Source organism: Cimex lectularius, unplaced genomic scaffold (assembly GCF_000648675.2).
Source record: "Cimex lectularius strain Harlan isolate CLEC.00 unplaced genomic scaffold, Clec_2.1 scaffold348, whole genome shotgun sequence".
Classification (NCBI taxonomy): domain Eukaryota; kingdom Metazoa; phylum Arthropoda; class Insecta; order Hemiptera; family Cimicidae; genus Cimex; species Cimex lectularius.
Window position 1 is genome coordinate 352735 of NW_019394215.1, and position 19408 is coordinate 372142.

General features: G+C 34.7%; 1 protein-coding gene and 1 non-coding gene across 2 annotated transcripts in view; one reads left to right on the forward strand and one right to left on the reverse strand.

The window, feature by feature from the left end:
* The window catches only part of LOC106670365 (lachesin-like), a 163918-nt gene extending 146255 nt beyond the window's left edge, over positions 1–17663 (reverse strand). The window contains exons 1-2 of the mRNA XM_024230223.1: positions 17624–17663; positions 1222–1429 (exon numbers count right to left, since the gene is read on the reverse strand). Of these exons, the coding sequence (XP_024085991.1) occupies positions 1222–1279 (58 nt within the window). The 5' untranslated portion in view covers positions 1280–1429; positions 17624–17663. The remainder of the gene's footprint in view (positions 1–1221; positions 1430–17623) is intronic.
* On the forward strand, positions 12914–12985 carry Trnam-cau. The gene has a single exon. It is a non-coding gene; the product is annotated as a tRNA-Met (tRNA).
* Positions 17664–19408: the final 1745 nt, after the last annotated feature.

The window sequence follows — 19408 nt, forward strand, 5'->3', positions numbered from 1 at the left end:
GCTTTGGCGAAGCGTACTTTTACACACTTCTCTGATGATTTACCTATTTTTAGTTTAAATCTTGCACATGCTTAGGTAAATAGCCAAATTATCTATTTTCGTTCCTTTATATTTCATACGCCAGCGAGGAAGATAAATATTTCAATTGGGTCGGTCATTCTGTGGTTGCAGTAATGTCTTGTGTACAATTAATTGAACTTTTACCAAGTTATTTGTTTAGTTGTGGTCTTTTAAGTCATGTTCAGTCTTCTGTCAAGATATGTTTAACTTACAAGTCAAAACTTTGACACTATGACGAGCACTGAACTCGGAGGATGCAGATAAAGAGAAACCAGCCCACGCTGGCACTCAATATGAGGGATTAAGAAGCGACGAGGTCTCAAGGTCAACGTCGTTTCAGGTGACGAGGCAGGCTGGTTCTCAGGATGGGAAAGCTTAGATCATGTTTTGGCAGTAGGATTAGGGTAGATCGCGAGCTTAGTGTGGAATTTTTGGTAGCACTGTCAGATCATCTCGTTGATAAAAAGGAATATTTAAGCCATATATAGTGAGGTTGATGACCTAGTAAATAGCATTGCCAATTTGTTTGAGGACTTTGATTGAAAAGATTGAATGCGCTGGATATTGGATGGTTTGGCAGAATGGCTGAACAGCTCCATTCCGCATGTCAAATGTGGTCTCAGTAATGACTTGTATAAGGTTAGTTTTGTGTTGACGGTCAATACGGATTTCGGTCCGAGAGGTCTTCGTAGATGTCAGTCTTCTGTTAAAATGTTGCCTCTGTGAGGGGATTCCGAGTCAGTTTGCAGCCTAGGTGTACACTTGAATAGAAATTGGTATCTCTTTGAAGTTTATTTACAGCGGAGGGCAAGACTGTTTCGTCAATGCCAGTATACACATAGAATATTCTTCTTATTCAGTCTTGTCCACTACATTTGGACCAGTCTTGCTCAAGGTGATCTTGGATGTTGGAGGTAGTGGCTTGGTGGAAGCCAGGTCCACACTAGGCCAAAGTGGTCTCAGTAATGTTCTGTAGAAAGTGAGTTGATTTTGACGATCAAACCATATTTCGGTTCTAAAAGTCTTGTAGTTGTTCTTTTGATCTTGATAAATTCCAAGTGGCTGGCGTTGGCAAATAATATTGCATTATATACTTCGCCTGATTCAAACGCAGTAATAAAAATGTATTTAAACACAAAATGTATATAAAAGAAATCTTACCGACGACATCCAGGAAGCCGACTTGGCTCTTCATAGGGTCCGTGTTGATCTGGCACATGTACCATCCGCGGTCCGACTGTCTTAGTTCCTTTATATGTAAGTACCATGTCCGGTGGTCCGAGTGGGTCACGCCGATCCTGTGGTTCTTCGTTATCACATGACCATGGATGGTAAGGATGGTCTGAGTGTCCACTCGCAGCCACGCCACCTGAAACAATTACAAAATAAGTACATTTTTTTTAAACTGTAGCTTCCGTTACTTTTTAATACATACTTTATTGGGAATGTAAAATTATTTGTAAGTGTATTTATTAACGTGAATGTACAGTATGATTTGTTAAATTGTAATTTCTATTTGTAGGTCAGGAAACGTCTGTCTATCTGCTTTTCTCTGAAGCAATATAGATTAAATTAACTGATCACTGTATTTTTCGTAGTCTTTGCTGTGGTGAAATTTTTTAAATAAATTTATTATTTGGTAGTATTAATAATAGTTGAATTATAAATATTTATATTTTATAAAAATTAATGTGATTATATACTTTCGATAACGGTTGATATTATGGGTTTATATTATGGTACTTTGTTGAACAGCGATAAAGAAATTTACTTATTGAATATTTGCCTTACTCTTTCTCTTTAACATTTTTTTATTTCCCCTTATGGTAGTAATATTTTTTGGTGCATTGGAACTTATTTTGTCTTCTCTTTTTCTCTCCCGTTTTCTCTCTCTCTCGCTCTTTCTTTCTTCCTCCCTTTAACCCGCCCATGCACATTTATAATTTTTTTACTTTTACTTGACGGTCCAATTGTGATATATAATAGTCTTGTTGATTAGGCTTCTGGTCAGAAAAACAAATAGTGCTACTGTACCAAGGCCGAGCTTTCGACAATTTATTTCGTCTTCTTCAGGGTCTACCGAGAGCAATCTTTTTACACTGAATGAGATTAAAGGCTCTTCGATCATATGGAAGGTACAATTGTGCTGTATACAGAATATCGTATTTTATTAAAAAGCTATTTTCATCATTTAAAAACCGAAACCCGCGCCTTACTTCTTATCTATGAGGGTAGAAAAAAATCTATACTTATTCTATAGAAAAGTGAATAAATCCGAAGTGTCCATCCTGAGCATATTCAATGCCGTCGTCGAGAAAATATTAACAAAGTCCCAAAATCCTACAGAATCCAGGTCTTTATAACATCAATATTTTCTTGCAGCTACCTATATCTCTCTAATATGAAAAATTAATGGCAAATGAAAAATGCCCACTATGTACGTAGCATTACATTTTTTAAATTTTATTTGTTTTATTTTAGAGGTGAGTAGTGGATAATTTTTTAATTGAAAATGATCACACATCATGCTTTATCTGGATGTAATTTCAATTTGTATGGTTTAAACGGTGTTTTATGAAAATAATTTATATGACCGTTGATTTTTCTAACTTTTTTTAGTTTAACCTGTTATTTAGCGAAAAGAAATCGTATGTAACTATCATTTGATGTGCTACATTCGAATGTTTCTATTATTCGGACTTTATTGGTAGTATCAATGCTTTTAAAACAGATTTACTGGAAAAGGATATAGGATTAAAGCTACTTTGATTCAATTTAGTTGCACAATACAAGTCCAATTATCTTGCTGATTTGAGACTCCCGTTTTAAATATGTACTAAAATTATGTAGAAAAATTTCAAATTTTATTAAATATAAGTTGTCTAAATTTAACTGGCGTTGTTCCATTCGATTACGACAACGATTATGGAGACAATTTTTACATGAAATGGAATTGTTTAGATATTTTGTCACTCCTTTAACTTAAAAGTTTAGCTTCAGGCAACTTTAAAGTTAAAGTACGTTTACTAAAGTATTTTTACAGTATATAGGGACATAAAAAACATACAGCATAGTTTTTGGTTTGGTCGCATGCGATAATTTTAACTAGCTACGTTGGCAGTCTCAGCACTGCATGTGGTTACAAACCAAAAAATCTCTACCAATCGAAACCAGAAAGGATTGGCCACCAAAATGAATAAAAATGTGCACATTACTTGTGAATCACCTCCCATGTATTCGCTTGGTTAAATTGTCTTCTTTCAAAATTTTTACTCAGCTTCTTGAATTATAGTTTAAATGATGGGATCTTCTTCAAAGGCCATATGGAGCAAAGAAACTTTTTTGCCGAGCTTTCGGTGGTTTATTCCACCACCATCAGAGCCAGTTTGTTAAAAAACAAATTAACAAAACTACAGACCTTAATATTAAGCTCATCAGCCAAACTTAACTTCCTGCAGATCGATAAACTTCCAAAACATAGCTTGAATGGTTTATACTTTTTTTAATTATCTACTATAACCATAGCGAGCTCTTAGCAGTGTAAACTATTTGCTCCGTTTGGAAAAATGTGAAGGCCGTAGAAAATTATTTAATTGTATTTGCACTTTACATTGATAAAATAAATTTTTTACAGGTATTGCTAGATCCGTTCTTTACTTCTGTTTCTACCATCTTTCAAATCATATTGGATAGGTGAAAAAGGGTTGTTGTGCCCAAAATGTCCTTAACAATAAAAAATCTAACTATTTAATTCTCTAAGACGTAAGCCATTGTTTGTTTCCCTCGAGGAGGGTGGTTCATTTGTTTGCCAAAATCGTGTTTTCCTCCCTAATTTAAACAAGGTTTTGTTTTCCTTGATTTTAAGTGGAAACCTCGGAAATTAAATTGTATGGAGGGACACGTTTTGTCGAGAAACGCGACCCGAATTCGCTACCGTAGGCGGTTGAGTAGAGGCAATAATTGTTGCTGAGAGTGACGTTTATTTTTAAGCATCGAAAACCTGCGAGTCGACACAAAAATCAACCGAATACGGACAGTTTACACTGCGATGTTTACAAGTAAAAGATTACACTCGAAAAATATGGAGGAATGACACAACTTCAATTCTATGTATGAAGTCCTAATTGATTTGATCATTGCCTAATCTCGCTGTTTTGTTATTTACAAATCTACATGGATTTAAAACGGTATTGCATCGTTTTCAAAAAAACTAAATCAACATAAGTCATGCAATAAGCTAAAAAAAATCATAGCCACAAAGCATAATACTAATAAATAATAATAAATCAGGAATGTAAAAGTTGTACTATCAAGTAAAACGGTCAACGATAAACTCCAGGTGTTCTGTTTATTCATTTAAATATTATATTTCACTTTAACTTTCCTTATATTTTATTACTATCAATTCCAGCCCTGCCAAAAAAAACCACCAAGAACTTCAAGCGAAAGTGGCTCCGAGTCACTCAGTGAAAATTAATGATGAAGCATCAGTGGGAAGGGGTGCTATCACTAGGCTACATCTCCTGCAAGTGACCCAAACGACACAATCAGCAGTAGAAAATACTTAGCATTCTTAGTACATATAAAAGCCGAAATAAGACTTTAAAGAGTAAAGTGCACACCCTGTGAGCCTTAGATGGTTAAATCCCAGTGTTTGTATCAAATTATTCCCAACAGAAAAAGAGAAAAAGTCGTTCTGTTAACAGTCAATTTTTGCACAAAATTACATATACTTAATATTTAAATTGGATTTTCGATATATTTATAATTTTTTTAAGCGGCAATTGATATAAGGAAAGAATTTATAGATGTATTTATGAAGGCATTTTTAAGCGAGGTAACTTATTAGAGTTTATACATTTCTATCTGTTTTCTTACATGGTTAAAACTGCGATGTTACTGAACATACAGATACTGACCTGTACTGCAATGTCAACATATCTGTCAATTTAAACTTTATGAAAATTCAACATTCGAGTAAGGACTAGTAACATTTTAACATTCAATTATGATGGTTGTATAACTGTCGAAAGACTGGTTAAAACCCTAAAAAATGTATTCCACCATTTTGTGACAATAAGGAGATCCCAGAAACCATATTAGAAAATATTTAATTAATACAGTAATAAAATTAATTTAAAAAATTATGTTTTAGTTAATTATTTGTATGAATTAAAAATCTAACCTAAAATAAATCGATAAACATATAATCATGATTCGCTACCTTTTTATATTCAAGACGTACTTAAAACAAGTTTCTGTTCGAAACAACAACTATTCATATGTGATTTTATTGAGCATTTGGACGGACACTATGATGAAAATAAAAGATTAAAAATACCTCCAAAAATCACTCTAAAGTGTAATGCGAATCAAATTAATTAAAAATCCTCAATAATAATCCTTATCTAATAACCTCAAGTAGGTACAAGTGAAAATAAGAAACAAACACGTTCACAGTGCGTGAGAAAGAGGGAGGAGGAGGGCAATATAAACAGGCAGACGAACAGGAAATACAAAATACAAAGAGATATAAAGCTAAATAGTTAGAAAGTAGACAGATAGATAGATAGATATACAAACAGACGGACGGACGGTCGAACAGACAGACAAATCGACAGATAGATAGATGAAGCTTGAATTTTTGAACTTTTATAGGCTGCTCGCATTTTTAGTCGACAAAGGTAAGTTAACTAGATTTTTCATTTTCCGTTATTAGAAGTTACGTCAACCCATTTTGCTGAGTGTAGCCAAACGCTATATCGTTCCGAATTCTTTAACAATTTTTAGCAGATTTTTGTTAAGCTATATTTCGTAATCGGCAGTGTCGCTCCTTATAAATTACTTTTAGAACCGTACTTCCTATTCCCTGTAAACTGGCTGACCAAAAAAGAAAGTTTATCAGCTGGCGGGTTTTGTTTGCCAGAAGTTGTACGTGACTATTACAAGATAACCTCATATCAAAAACTTCACCTAATCATTTTATTTCTGTCGCTATGGTTAGGTGTATCAACATGATGATTTGCTAGGGTTCAAGACCACTCCACTATTACGGGACCAGTGCCTGACCGAACATACAAATAGTCTCAAGACACACACTCTATCTCCATCAAATTATAACCATTTATAGAGATCAGTCGGTCATCTGAAAATAGGACTGATGAATCATATGGAGATTTTTGTCTTTAATGAATTATATTGCAGAATCCAATAGTCTGATCCAATGATGCGAGCCTTGTGTATTGCCCTGGGTTCGAACTGCTCACAAATAAGATGTTAGTTTCTATTGCGGCCTAGGAGATGACTGATTGAAAATTAATAAATATAATAAATAATAAAAATAATAAATTATATATGTATAAATGGCCCAGATTGGTATTAACAGCGGTTTAGTTTTCCTCGATACCTGAATGTAGAGTGAAAAAGAGTAAAAGAGAAAGGAGAGAAAGCGAGTAAGAAAGAAAGAAAGATAGTAAAAGCGTGAGAGAAAGCGAAAGCAAAAGAGAAAGAGAGAGAGTGAGAGAGAGAGAGAGAGAGAGAGAGAGAGAACTCTTTTAGATACGTTGGAAAAAACTCTCACAATCCATCATTTATTTTTGACATATGGAATAGAACACGTTTCGTGAAACTGCGATGATCCATTTAATAACATTTGGAATTGGGTTTTGTATAAATATAGTATATAGCTTTGTATTCTGTTTAAAGGGTGACCCAGGGTCAGTTGATATGCAATTTGAGGATGCGTGTAACTTTTCAAGGATGCTTTTCGATATTGCGTGAAGATGTGAGAGCGATGGGGGTGCATAAAGTAGAGACGTGAATGGTTTCCCAAGTACTGAGTGGTCGGTTGAACGCCCATGTAAATTGTCCAGAACGGTCAAGGGTTTTCCAATGTATGGTGACCGTTGTAAGGGGGCTAAACAAGCCGGAAAGATTGATATTTACGACATGGGAAGCCGCGATATTCTCGCTATTACTTTCCTCGCCGTTTATTCCCCCACGACGTTTCTTTCATTTCCCGTGGGCCTTACCGGAGGGACAATGCGCCCTCAATTAAGCCAGGCCAAAGATGGAAAAGGTCTTGGAGCAGGTATACTGGCGACCCTTCCGCTCGGTACACTTTTTTTATTCGACCACTCCAGAAAGAGCGATTTCCATTTATATATGCTTGTTGGCAGGAAATTCAGTTTTTTCCATTTATATTGGTGAACGTGCCCTTCTCGTGTTTAACCTGCAGAGATGGTAGGGTGTGTAGCTATTATTGGAATGCATTGCATCTTCGGCCAATCGGAGAACGTATTTGCTATATTTAATTTTAATTGGAGATTGTTCACCGAGTTATTTCAATTTTCAAAAAAATTTTAACTTATATAATTTGTACAAGGCCAAACCAAATGTCACCATCCTACTATATACAATCTTTGAATTTATTACATACTTACCCTCTAAATATCTTATTCCAAAATTAAAATTAATTAATTTTTATATAAGGTATAGGTTCAGATAAAAAAATCAGTGTCACGAGTGGGATTCGAACCCGCGACCTTCGGCTAAATACGCCGATACTTAATTTTTTTCCCCCGCTGATAGTCAGAATTAATGATTTCACTAAAAGTACTAGGTAAAATTATTATTTAAAGGAAAATAATTATTTCATGTAGATACTAGATAGTAAATATTTTGGTTCCGTGATATTTTTCCCAATTTCGCTCCCTTAACGAGCTATTTGGGATTAGAGCGTTTTAAACAGAATGCCATTAATGTTGAATCATTTCATCAGCTTTGGGTCGGCCTATGTTCTCTGTTCGCCTTCAATTAGACGGGCTCCGGTGAAAACAATAAGCTGCAATTATTTAAACATATCCTTTATATTTACCTTCACACCGTGAAGCGTCGGACAATGATTAAGCTTAACTTATAAATTTGACAAGTAAATAAATAACTGAGGAAGTTGACAAAGGAAAAGTAAACAATGTAAACTCTATGAAAAAAAATCAATTAAGTAATTGTGGAGGCTTTAACGGAGAACCTGATTTAAAGTTTTTAATGGTGTGAAGTATAGACTGGGTTTTTAAGGTCGGTTTACAGAAATGAATAATACTAAAACAAAAGAACCTTCAAAACTTATAAAATGTGTAACATGATTACAATTATACGGGGTAACGAAAGACTTATTTTTAATTTTTTCAAATGATATAGTGTTTTATTAAATTTGTGAGACCTGTGGGTGGTAGCGTGTAGCGTTCCGGCACACGTAATTGTATGTATTTTTTTAAAGAGGGTTCAACCATTAGCGTGCCGGTGTTTTTGAAAAACAAGCCCATTTGTAGGTATGTTGGGTTCGAATGCAGGGCCGCTGGATTCGAACCAGGGACCTTTACCTTACAGTGATGAGCGCCGTGTCAACGCCTAAACCGATGCGGCCACCGACGCCCGAAGTTGTTATTATTGAACTTTAACGACTTAAAACTTGTAGGCTTCCTTTTCCACACGTTGCTGAAAAAGAAATCTACCAGATCTTCGAAAGCGCTTCTATAAGGGTAAATTGTTTTTAATATTAATTCTTCAATAATAAAAATATACACTGGGAAAAAATCGGCAACCAAAGAGTTTGCATATAAGAAAACTCTTTGTTACAATTTTCTAACTTGCTTAACCTCATCTTGTATAGGTTTTGCTACTTGACACAATTGGGATACAAAACCAACTATTATTAACATCGCCATAGAGTGGTGTCCTTCATTCTGAACATACTCCAAGAAAATTCAGTGTGTATGTACGTTCTAGACGTGAGGGGTGTGGAACTAAATTTTTTTACGTCAGATTTTTTTAAAGCCTCGCGTCTAATGGGTGCAGAAACTAGGGGGTTGGGTATCGAAGTGAATATCAAACATCGATTACTTTATTAACCAATGCATCAATATTCTGATTAATCGTAATAAAAATATCGATTAATCGGTAATATCGGGTTTTTTAATGAAAAAAAATGGAAACACAAGAAGCACACAGATTTATACATGTTTAAAATAAAAATTTACAAGCAAACAATAAAAGTTTAAAAAAAAAAAAATAAACGAAAAATTGTCCTCTTCCAAATCCTACAAATTCTTGAGAAAAATTAATTTGTTAGCAAGATCTTATGTCACCATCTGCTCCATCGGGATCAAACATGCCTCAGAGAAACCTTTCCGACGATGGCTGGCGCATACTGGGAAGCAATGCTGGAAACGATTGAAAATATTTCCTGGATTTGTTTCCAATTATGTTAAAAGTTACTTATGTTAAAAAAAAACCTCACCAAGACTGGCAAACTCTCTACTGCCATTGGAGAGGGCCAGGTTCAAAAAATAAGACTATTAACCGGTCATTGGCATCTGAGAAAACCTCTACATAACATGGACATATTCAACATATGTAGTTATTCAATGAGGAGGAAAAACAGCCACTCATGTCAACATATAATGCGTCTTAATGGTGGCATAACCTAGGATACATAAAGAAAAAAACAAGGGAAGAAATTGTAGCAGCGACAGTCAATTACCTAATACTTCTGAGAATGATTGAGTCGACTGCGCTGAACTAGGGAACTTGGAAGATTCAATAATCCAAAAGGCTGCAGTGTCTGCACAAATCCCGCTTCCTGGTATCAATCATCATCATTAATATAGTACAGGTTTCCGCTGGATCCTTTCAGGTGGTACCCTCAGGTATAATCTGAATTTCTCATGAGTGCTTGCAGTGTGGGCAAAAATGCAATTTGTGTTTTTTTTCTATAAATTTATAAAATTTCTATTTATTGCCTAGTGATTTCCCTGCATTATCAATGAAGACGGCAAGTGTTTTCTCGATTTTCAGTTCCTTTGAGCTTGTGGGAAGGTTTTTATGTAAACCAAATTAAACGAGATCAAAAATTCATGAATTTTAATTTAAAAAAATTTAATTAAGATGGTTTGAAAGAAAATTCAACAGAACACCGAAAGTGATATATTACAATTTAACTACCTATTTTTTAACGATCCATTAAGAGCAAAACCTGGTAATAAATTTTAGTTAAGTTTTAATGTATCAATCAATTTTTCATTGAAGTATATTGTGGAATTATGGGAGAGTGCATGTCATCCCGTTAAAAACCAAATTGTAAGGTTGTACCTAATGGTATGGTATGGTGGAAGGGATGCCGGGAAGCGGGGCTTGTATTCCCCAGGCACTGCAGCCTTCTGGCTTATTGTACCTTCCCAGTTCCCTAGTTTAGTCAATAGACTCAATCCTTCTTCTCAGAAGTATCAGCTCATTGACTGTTATTGCTGCAATTTGGTTCCCTGAGTCTTTTTCGTACGTTAGGTTAAACCTCCATTGAGCTGTTGCTTCGCATTCGAAGATGATATGAGTGGCTGTTTCCTCCTCCTCGTTACATAATCTGCAAATGGGGTCATCGCTGTATATACCCATGTTGTGTAGATGTTTTCTCAGATACCAGTGACCGGTTAGTAGTCCCACCACTCCTCTGAGTTTTGCCCTCTCCAATTGCAACAGGGTTTTTTTGCCAATTTTGGTGAGGGTTGTTTCAGCATAAGTTTACTATGTCTAGCACCGCTAGAGTTTATCCACTTCTCTCTTTGTTTTGTTTGGATCCATTCTGCGATGGAGGATTCTATGTTTGTTTTTGTTATCCCAAGGTTAGGTTCGGGGCCTATGTATGGTCTTGCAGATCCTCTTCTGGCCAGTTTGTCCGCCTCTTCGTTACCCAGAATTCCCCTGTGCCCTGGCACCCAAGATATCATCAGGTTGTTGTGTTTTCCCAGGTTTTGGAGATTTTGGATACATTCACTGACTAGTTTTGATGTAATTCTTTTACATGCCAATGCTTTAATAGCTGCTTGACTGTCTGATCTTATGAGGATTTTTTTGTCAGTGTAACCTCTTTTAAGATTTTCCAGGACACAAGCGTTGATGGCATGTATTTCTGCTTGAAAGACCGAAGTATACTTCCATAATGAGTTTGATTGGTCATATTTTGGGCTTGTACAGAAAACGCCTGATCCGGTTCCTTTGTTTGTTTTGGAGCCATCCGTATACCATATCATTGTATCTGGTGCTTTCCTGTGTTCTTCCTCTCCTTTATAGTCTGTTGAGACTTTATAGGAAGAGGTTGTACCTAAAGGAAAAGTGGATCCGAACAACATATTGAGCATACTGGAAAAAACTGTACCACTGTACGAATCTGTACGCTTAAAGATAATTGGCATATGGCATATATTGGGGTAAACTCAAACAACATGGAACCCTCATCTTTGAACCATTGAACCAAAAAATTTAAGCATACAGTAAATGCGAATCTGGAATGTCATCTTAGTATTCAATACTTGTTTCCTTACTGTTACAACTATTGCAAACCACATCCAAAGACTTGGGTTGTTCAAAGTGCGCTACATGGATTCCACACGAACTCAACTAAAGGAATTTAGCGGATTGCATCTCAATTTGCTCTCCCCTCTTCTGTCGTCACTCTTACGACCAATTTATTCATAGACTGGAAACAGATTATGAAATAAGGATCACATACAAATACATATACGACAAAAAGCTTATTGGTCAACAGCCCTCGATTGTTACAAAACAACAAATGCACGTCAACTCCCCCTAGCACACATGCCAAAAGTGTTGTTCTGAGAAACGAAAAATTATTAACTTGTAATGTAATGGGAAATTTTATCACAATCAATTTTATTATATCAGTCTGTTCAAACGTTCCTGGACTCAAAAGAAAGGATTTTTTATGAGAAAGGAATGGACATACAACCTGAACGATTGTAAAAAGTGATTGTAAACACTATACAATACACCTCCGAATGGTAAAAACATACCAGATAGAAACAAATAAAAATATATACTGTAAAAAATATCATTTTCATGCCAACCGAAATTATTAAATAGACAATATTTTTCTCTTTTTCTTATGGTCCTTTTCTAGAGGGATTTGGGTAACTTTAGCTAAAAAAAGGTTTGAGTATTTTCGATTAAATTGAATTGTTTACAAGCAAAATTTGTTCATAGCTAAAAGAAGAGTTCATAGCCAAAACCCTTTATGCCGTAATTCATGTTTCTTAACCCGGTAAACCACTCACCGACAGTACTTTCTCATACGCCGTCATCCCCGCATACATATTTTTTTCTCGCGGCCTTTGCGGCGTTGTTTATTTTTTCTCGGGAAAATATTAAAAATGAAAAGTACTTCAAGGTTCATTTAATAATTTCAATTGTTAAAAAATCAAGAAAAGATCTCAATAATGGAAGTAAAAGGAACCACAACTCAAACCCCATAATATAAAATAATATGAGTATAATAAGATATGAATTAACTATTACTTTTGTTAATTATGTACAAGTTTTCATTCGTCAATATTGTTTCAACACAAATTGGAGCTATCAATAAATTTAATAAGTAATCGTATATTAGAAATAAACTTTTTTTACCTCTTTTTTTATCTCAACCAACGCCTTACATAAAAAGAATAATTAATTGAAAGAAGTAACTTGGTCAATTGACCACTAAAACATAAATGGATTAGAAATAAAGTTACAAAGATATTTTTTTCCTAATTATTACAAACTATATTACTTAAGCTTTTTACTTGTTAAAAAAATGTTGGGTGGCAATTTATAAACATTAAAAAATCGTACATCGCTAAATATTATGTAAATACATCTTTGAAAAATAATAGTAAATGATAGATTATTGATAGGATAGGTCTAATCGAAAAATTTAAAAGGAGAAACAAATTTTTAATAAAATATTTTTAGAAGACAGTGTTGAGTAATGTATGAACGCGAAATAAGAAAACTTTAAACGTGTAGCAGAGTGGCGCAGTGGAAGCGTGCTGGGCCCATAACCCAGAGGTCCGTGGATCGAAACCACGCTCTGCTAGTAACTTTTTTTTTCTAAAATTTTATTAATTTCAGTTATGGAATCCGCTTTCAAGGCCCATTTAAACCTTTTTCCCTACAAAAAAGATCATTTCATAATCCTTTTAAATATATTTAATTACCATTTAATACACATGATAATATTTTTATAATTATGCACTGCTAGTAATTATATTTAAAAGATTAATTACGTTTTTAATTTGACCAACTCGATGCTCGAACTTATGTATTTTCGTTTTTACAATGTAGTGTATAATCCTTCGCAAATTGAAGGATAGTGCTATATTTTAAATATTCTTAATTAAAGAGACAAGTTATAGAGAAATTATTAAATTCAAACGTGTTGACTTAACTTTACCTTTAATAAAAACAAAATAAAGTATATAAAAAATAAATAAATGAATAAACTATATTGATTAATTGATATTGCAATGTTTGAAATTGTAAATGTTGTACATATCTATAAATTAAACTAAAAACAAAATTGCTTCAACATACCAAATTGTATTTTAAAACAGTATTTAACCAACTTCAATTAATAACTACATATTTACTGAAAATAATAAAATATATTTTATGTAATGTAAGTTCTGAAATGTGTTAATACCAATGAATTATTTGTATTATATTATTTGGCGAAATTCAGTCAGTACTATATGTAAATTTAAAGAAAAGAAAATTGTTTGCGATGTTTGAAGTTTAAAAAAATGTGTACCGAATAAATTAAAAACAATGTAAGAAAAAAAATTGTAACCAATACACGTCTAAATTGTTAAAATTTATATTAACTCTTTTCACTTCTTATTTTATAATTCAATCATCACCGATCATCCTGCTGTCTGACTATTCTCCCTGAGTTGGTCTGCCAGTCTTCAATGTTGTCAGCGTTGTCTTTGCGAATTTTGCCGAGGTCGCGGTCTGTCTTTGTGATTTTCAGTCCTTTTTCGGCATATTGGTTCAAGGATGAAAATTATTTAGGGTGAACTGTTGTTAATTTAATTTCACTGGTAAATGTGTATTGTTTGTACATGTGTACAAGTGTGAGTTGTCATCTTTATCTGTTGTTGGTTTTGCTAGATTGAGTCTAATTTGTTTTTAATTGCGTAACTATGTAGAAATTATTGTAAAGTGAATTGTTCCCGCATCCGCGACACCCAATAGGCAGTTGAACTTTAAGCCTTCCTATTGGAAGTAAATTACTTTACTATAAAGATTGTCCTTGGACGGTTCTGATTTACGTTGTGTAGTTTGATTTTTCTGTCTTAATACCCAAATGATCCTATACGTTCTTTATATGTTCGATGTATTTTTCTCCGTATTAACATGGCGTATATACCATTTTTATTAAGTAGGTTGGTTGTTGAAAATTCGTTTCGAAAATTTTTCGATTTTCTACGTGGACCACTGTGCTGTTTTGATTCCTATAAATAGATTTCTTGGTTTGTACATTTCTTTCCCTAAACAGGGTGTTCTTTTTAGATGGCCCGGCTGAATTTTGTCTTGAACTAATGACGCTATCAAAATACGTGTAAATATCTTTTGGTCTAGATTTTGAAACTTTATCTTTCTTTGGAGAAAAATTATACATGGTACCTCCGGTCGAGTTCAACTTCAAAATTTCAAATAGCACCCTAACATCCTGAGAAATCATTTTTAAGGATTTGTTATGCTGAAAATTAATGGTGCATCGGATTTTAAATTGGTCAAAAAATTACAGTTATGGCAAAAAAAAAAAAAAAACCGTCCGCGTAATTTCGACGAGGACTGAAGCTGAAGTTCGGCTAAGTCTTGGGGGACTCAAAGCCCCTTAAAAAAGGGCCTTTTTCTTTAAACAGGCCGAGGGTCGTTGGCCAAGTATGACGGAGGAGCTTTAAAGGTTTCCCCTCGGGTCATCGTTGGCGGTAACGGTTTAAGCATTGACGCACCGCTCATCACTATAAGATAAAGGTACCCGGTCCGACATCCTTACAAATGTGCTTTTGTACAAAAACATCCGCACCCCGAGGGTTCAAATAATCTCGTAATTGAGAAATACTCTCAAAAAATGAGATTCTCTGAAACTTACAGAGGTGACAGTTGAAGTCTGTTATCACTGTTATCAACTCCGCAGTCGGGAACCAGTGGTCTATTGGCTGTTAACACACTAAATACACAGACTAGGTCAAAATGAGTACACTATTATAATTATATTACATTTTATCTGTACTGTTGTTTATACTTTCCTGTTTGAGCTTACACTCTTGTAATGGCTTTATGTCCATACGATAAACTAGCCTAAACAACTGAAACACCCACAAAGAGACAGAAAGTTAGAAATGCTGGTATAAATGAGGAGGAGGAGAAAGAGAGAGAGAAGGGTAGATGATTGTGCACTAAAGCATGGTTAACAAACAAATATGATGGTTCCTTTGTGTTAGAGATCACTAACCATCCCTAACCATTGCGTTTTCTAAACAATTGTCAGTAGTTTATCGTAGCTGATTGTTAACTAGGTAATTAGAGTAATACTAACCGTTTTTAAAACAAACCTATATAAAGTAAAGCTAAAAGTAAAGCTTTCATATGATTACAATCTCTACTTTGGTGAATGCAACGTTTATAATATCGTATTTACGGGTGAAACGCCGAAAAATTCGGGCGTACTGCCAATAAAGTATCCTTTACCGGGCACAAAGGTCAAAAAATGCTGGTATGAACCTTCGTGCGGTTTTTGTTTTATTTTAGAGGGGCTATAAAATAAAGGCGTCATTAAATTTCCATTTTAAGTTTATGCCCCATAGTCGGCCCAATTTGAACAACTGGAGTATAATAAAAGCGGTAGAACATTTATTGACGTCAGTTATGAAATGGCCTTGGTCCACCTAAATGGGTCAACCTTTACAAAAAGGCGATTCCGAAAGCGATTTTTACTTCCATCTGTGCTCAAGGACGTCCTGTTAATGATTTATGTTCCGTTACTAGAGAACGTTTGCCTGTGATTGATGACTTTTTTTGACATGTCTGAGTTTTTCAAGCCAAATTTCCAATTTCTCCTCTATTTCCGGTTCGTATTGGAATCCTTCGATCGGATTAAATAGAATGATAATAAAAATCAAAAATGTTAGGCTCAGAAAAGATTCTAATGCGTTAATATGTATTTCCACACAAATATGTCGGGTTTTTTACTCACGTGGCACGGAAATCGTGAACCCTAAATCAATGCTTGATATAATATTGTAAAACCGAGGATAGAATCGAACGCGTGTTCTTAGTAATAAATTACCGGCTAACTTTCAGGGAGGAACGACACAAGAATATCTATTATATAAAGTTTGGAATTGGTGATAGTCAAGGAATCAACGATGTGGTTATACTGTTTAAAAGTGACACTATAGAATAAATCCTTGCCATCTAAAATCGTTTAAGCCCCCATCGCGTAGTAAACTTTACCGAACCACTAAACTACCGCAAAGTAAACAAAGATTATTTCACTTAATCTTATGACAAAGTTTTAAATTTCAAATCTACATATGTTAGATTTCTAGAGATAATAAAAAAAAAGTAATTGCTGTTATAAAGGAGGGAATAAATTCAACGAACTCGTTGGGTGGCTAGCCATTCCTAATCGTCCTAGGACTCAGGCCAATAATTCTTTATTACTGTCAGGAGCGCTTAGGGGAAACTTCTTAAATTAATTTTTTGATATCATTTCCAGGGAACACAACAGCAGAGGTCGTAGCTACCCCCGGACGTACCGTTGTTAAAAAAGCCATAATGTAAGTATATTAGTACATCCGCAGGATTCGAACCAGGGATGTCGTTATAGCGTTTTTCATGGACTGCGAGGTATGAACCTATAATTTAGTCGTTAGCAATCATTTCGTTCTATCATCGCAGTTTTAATGTCCAAAACGCGTTTAATCATTTCGCCATGTTGAGTAATGGGTTTCTCTGTTATTTTGGCGAGGTCAAAGGTTGTTGATGTTTTGCATTCCTTTTCCTGGGCAAAATAAACAAAAACATGTAGACAAGTTTCATGATATGAATAAAATAAGAACAGCATAAAAAAGCCAAATGTTATTCTTTATTTAACCAAACACAGGGACATAACCAGCCCAGGAGACTGGCTGTATTCTGCATAACCGTATTCGCTCGTTTAATACTTGGGCTACGAATATAGTTAATAAGAGATGTGCCTTAAACGTAAGGAAGACAATTAATAAATAATTAATTATAAATTCATTAGATTGCTCTTCCTACTTGATTATCGGTTTAACAAAACTCAGATTCATTCAAGGGAGTCTTTTTTTTATTATAACTGTACTCAAAGAAATTTGACGTGGTAGAACTCTTAATAACTTAACTCTAATGGAGAGATTTTGGATTATGGTTGAGGCATAAATACAGTAATATAAAGTAAATATATGAACGAATGAAAAACTGTAATATTTATAACTATTCAGAAATCGTGAGATGCGGTCTGGTGTAATGTTGATTTAAAAAAAACATTTTCTTTGTCGTGCAAATATTTCGATCTTTATTGAGATCATCTTCAGGGCCTGGGATTTACAAACATTGTTTACATTTAACAAATACATGTAGGATGTGGAAAAGTGAATTTATACTGCAAAATATATTTAATCAAAGTATTTCTACTCACTCAAAGTGTTTGTCTTCTGTGTAATTGTGCCATTCTTGCGTGTCGTGTTGAGAGTGCCAGTGCGACATTGCTGTTTTATGTTTATATACGTTGGATTTCGAAGGGGTGGGGAAGGAAGTCGGGATAGAAAAGACATTTTTGTATAAGGCATCGGCTTCTTTGAGATGAAAAGAGCCGACGAAGGGAAAAAACGTTGATTATAGTTCGGCCAGATTATCTTTTCAGGATTATATAGAAAGGGGTAAATAGGAAAAGGAAAGCTAAATTGTTGGAAAATTAGACTATGTGAAAAATATTTGATGTGTGGAATGTGATATGATGATATATGTATGTTATCTATATTGAATTTGATTAATGATATTGGCGTGGCTGCGACTGAGTTTACATGTATCTGTTCTGTAATTGATGCTGTGCTTATCTCTGTTGATATAAACCATTTCTAAAAAATTACGTTTATGTTTACATATCCGTTAACACAGCAGAGTCGGATCATGGTTACGAACGTGTCCTTCGATAGAGTTGTGTGTGGTGTTATGTTGGGCAATTTATCTTTAATAAAGATAGCTCAAGTGGTAAAGCAGCGGCGTATTTAGTGGAAGGTCGTGGGTTCGAATTCCGCTCGTGACACTGACGTTACATCTCAACCAAGACTTTACATAAAAATAATATATATATTATTACAATAATACAATTAAAAATGAAATTCTTTTGTCAGCTCGTATCTGTATTCCATGCCTGCTACACGAACCCAATCAAAGGCCTAAATCTGGAACCCTCCAAAAAACCCAAAGGTTCACCCAGAATTGAACACTGCTAAGAATTGAAAAACAGATTCGAAGGCATGCAAATTGCAAAGCCCTGATCCCGCTATTCCACACGGCCGAGTTCAGCTGAAGAACCTCGCAGCGCATTTTAAAAAGCCAAAACAGCTCTACCAAAGAATAACCGTTAAAATTGGGCTTCTTCAGATCAAAAAACTCTGGAGGACCCCTTAACTCTTTATGTAATAAAAGGTGCACCGAGCTCATGGCACGATCAGCACATTCACAGCGATGCTGGGAATTAATCCGTGTCAAGAGAACCGAAAATTGGGTTCTCCAGTTAGTGATATTTTCCAATGAGAGGGTGAAGCCAACAACGTATTTCGCAAACAGTGATTTCCAGGCAGAGAACCAAGAAATCGTTGGTCGAACTATTTCAAGTGAGGTAATTTTTGGGAAACTCCAGTCTGGAGAACTTAAGAGTTTTCAAGACAAAGCAAAAGTGCAGATTGAGAGTGAACACAAAGTAGACCGGTGGCAGTTTCTAAATAGATGACGTAATTTGGTGCGCCCACTGGAGGAGAAAAAAGTTTTATTATGAAAAATCGTTGGGCCTTTTTCACAGCTCCGAATCTCTGAAAGCCCCGCATCTGACACCCTTAGCAAAGAATCGCTCGAAACACAGAGTTAAAAATATTAAACTTTACATTGATCGGAATTGTGTTATGGGTCATAATAAACGGTTTGTACATTGTTTGTTGTTCAGGAAGGGTGGCAAATTAAGTATAGTAAGTGTACTATTTGATAGGGGACATGAACCATAATGAATATGTCAACCACAAATTGGGAAAAGGTTGTATCAGAAAGGCATGGAATATCGGAAGTGCAAATTAATTCGATTAATACGATTATTAAATTATTTATTAAATCTAGTAATGAGACTGTCTATTAATTTTACAATGGCTAATTTACTAATAAATACACTTTAGTGTTTTTATTATCATATATATATATATATATATAT